The sequence below is a fragment of the Priapulus caudatus genome, unplaced genomic scaffold (assembly GCF_000485595.1).
Source record: "Priapulus caudatus unplaced genomic scaffold, Priapulus_caudatus-5.0.1 Scaffold39, whole genome shotgun sequence".
Taxonomy (NCBI): Eukaryota; Metazoa; Priapulida; class Priapulimorpha; order Priapulimorphida; family Priapulidae; genus Priapulus; species Priapulus caudatus.
Genome location: NW_014577100.1, coordinates 806,149 through 807,629, shown reverse-complemented (window position 1 = coordinate 807,629; position 1,481 = coordinate 806,149). Strand labels below are relative to the sequence as shown.

The following is a 1,481-nucleotide window of genomic DNA, read 5'->3' as shown; positions in this document are numbered from 1 at the left end:
GAGGGCACGGTTACGGGTCTAGAGTTAGGGTTAGGGTTACGAGGTATAATTGGTTAAGAGCTGGTTTTTAGTAGGGGTTAGTTGCGTTAGGGTTAAGTTAATGGTTATGGTTAAGGTCTCTCTCTCTCTCTCTCTCTCTCTCTCTCTCTCTCTCTCTCTCTCTCTCTCTCTCTCTCTCTCTCTCTCTCTCTCTCTCTCTCTCTCTCTCTCTCTCTCTCTCTCTCTCTCTCTCTCTCTCTCTCTTTCTCTCTGTCTCTCTCTCGCTCGCTCTTTTCCTATCCCATTATATCTCACGCCTAATATAATACTCTCTCTCTATCCGCTGCAGGAGCGACCGCCTGAGTACGCTCAGCGCCTCGCTCGCATCAAGAGCGTCTGCGAGTCCAACCACCCGATCGCTCGCAAACTCCGCACGCAGTCGCTAGAGGTCAGCAGGAACATCATCGTCGACGACGAGTACAAGATTCTCTACTGCGCGGTCGGCAAGATCGCATGCACGAACTGGCGACGCGTCTTCCTGTCGCTGTACGATCCCGCACGGTTTCCGGATCCCCGCAACATCACAATAAAATCTGCACACACTGTGAAACTACGGCAGCTGAGCGACTACAAGTGGGACGAACAAGTGCATCGCCTCGACACCTACTACAAGTTCATGTTCGCTCGGCACCCGTTCGAGCGGCTGGCGTCGGCGTACCGTAGTAAGTTTACCTACGATCTTCCCTACAACCGACAGTATCACCGGCACTACGGTACACGGATCATAGAGTACTACCGGCCCGACGCTTCCCCGCAGTCGCTCGCAGAGGGAAAGGACGTCCGTTTCGACGAGTTCCTGAAATTTCTCGCCGATCCGGAATCGGATAGCGTCGATCAGAATCGACACTGGTCGCACGTGTACCACGCATGCAATCCCTGTCAAATCACCTACGACCTCGTCGGTAAGATGGAGACGCTAGAGAGAGACGCTGCTCAGGTGATACGAGAGGCGGGGGTCCCCTCTCTAATCTCCTTCCCGACCCGAGAGGACGCGAAATATCAAAACAAGATGGCGTCGGAGATCGTTGGGGAGCTGATGGCCGGTGTGGCGCCGTCTCTGGTGCAACAGATCTACCGGGTCTACGAACTCGATTTCTCAATGTTCGGCTACGAGTGGCCGATTCGCGGCACGTAATGCACGACGATCGATGACGTCAGCGAAACATGAGCGGTACGTGATGCACGGTACACTACTGTTGATGACGTCAGCGAAACGTGCGCGACAGACAATATTCGTGGAGCGGGGGATGATTTATCTGCGTCTGTGGTAACGCGCATGCGCTGTCGGTGAGAGAGAGAGAAAGAGAGAGAGAGAGAGAGAGAGAGAGAGAGAGAGAGAGAGAGAGAGAGAGAGAGAGAGAGAGAGAGAGAGAGGAGAGAGAGAGAGAGAGAGAGAGAGAGAGAGAGAGAGAGAGAGAGAGAGAGAGAGAGAGAGAGAGAGA

General features: G+C 53.7%; 1 protein-coding gene across 1 annotated transcript in view; it reads left to right on the top strand.

The window, feature by feature from the left end:
- LOC106819579 (carbohydrate sulfotransferase 11-like) overlaps positions 1 to 1,384 on the top strand; it is a 15,245-nt gene extending 13,861 nt beyond the window's left edge. Inside the window, exon 3 of the mRNA XM_014824195.1 lies at positions 329 to 1,384. Coding sequence (XP_014679681.1) covers positions 329 to 1,174 — 846 coding nt within the window. The 3' untranslated portion in view covers positions 1,175 to 1,384. The remainder of the gene's footprint in view (positions 1 to 328) is intronic.
- The last annotated feature ends 97 nt before the right edge of the window (positions 1,385 to 1,481 follow it).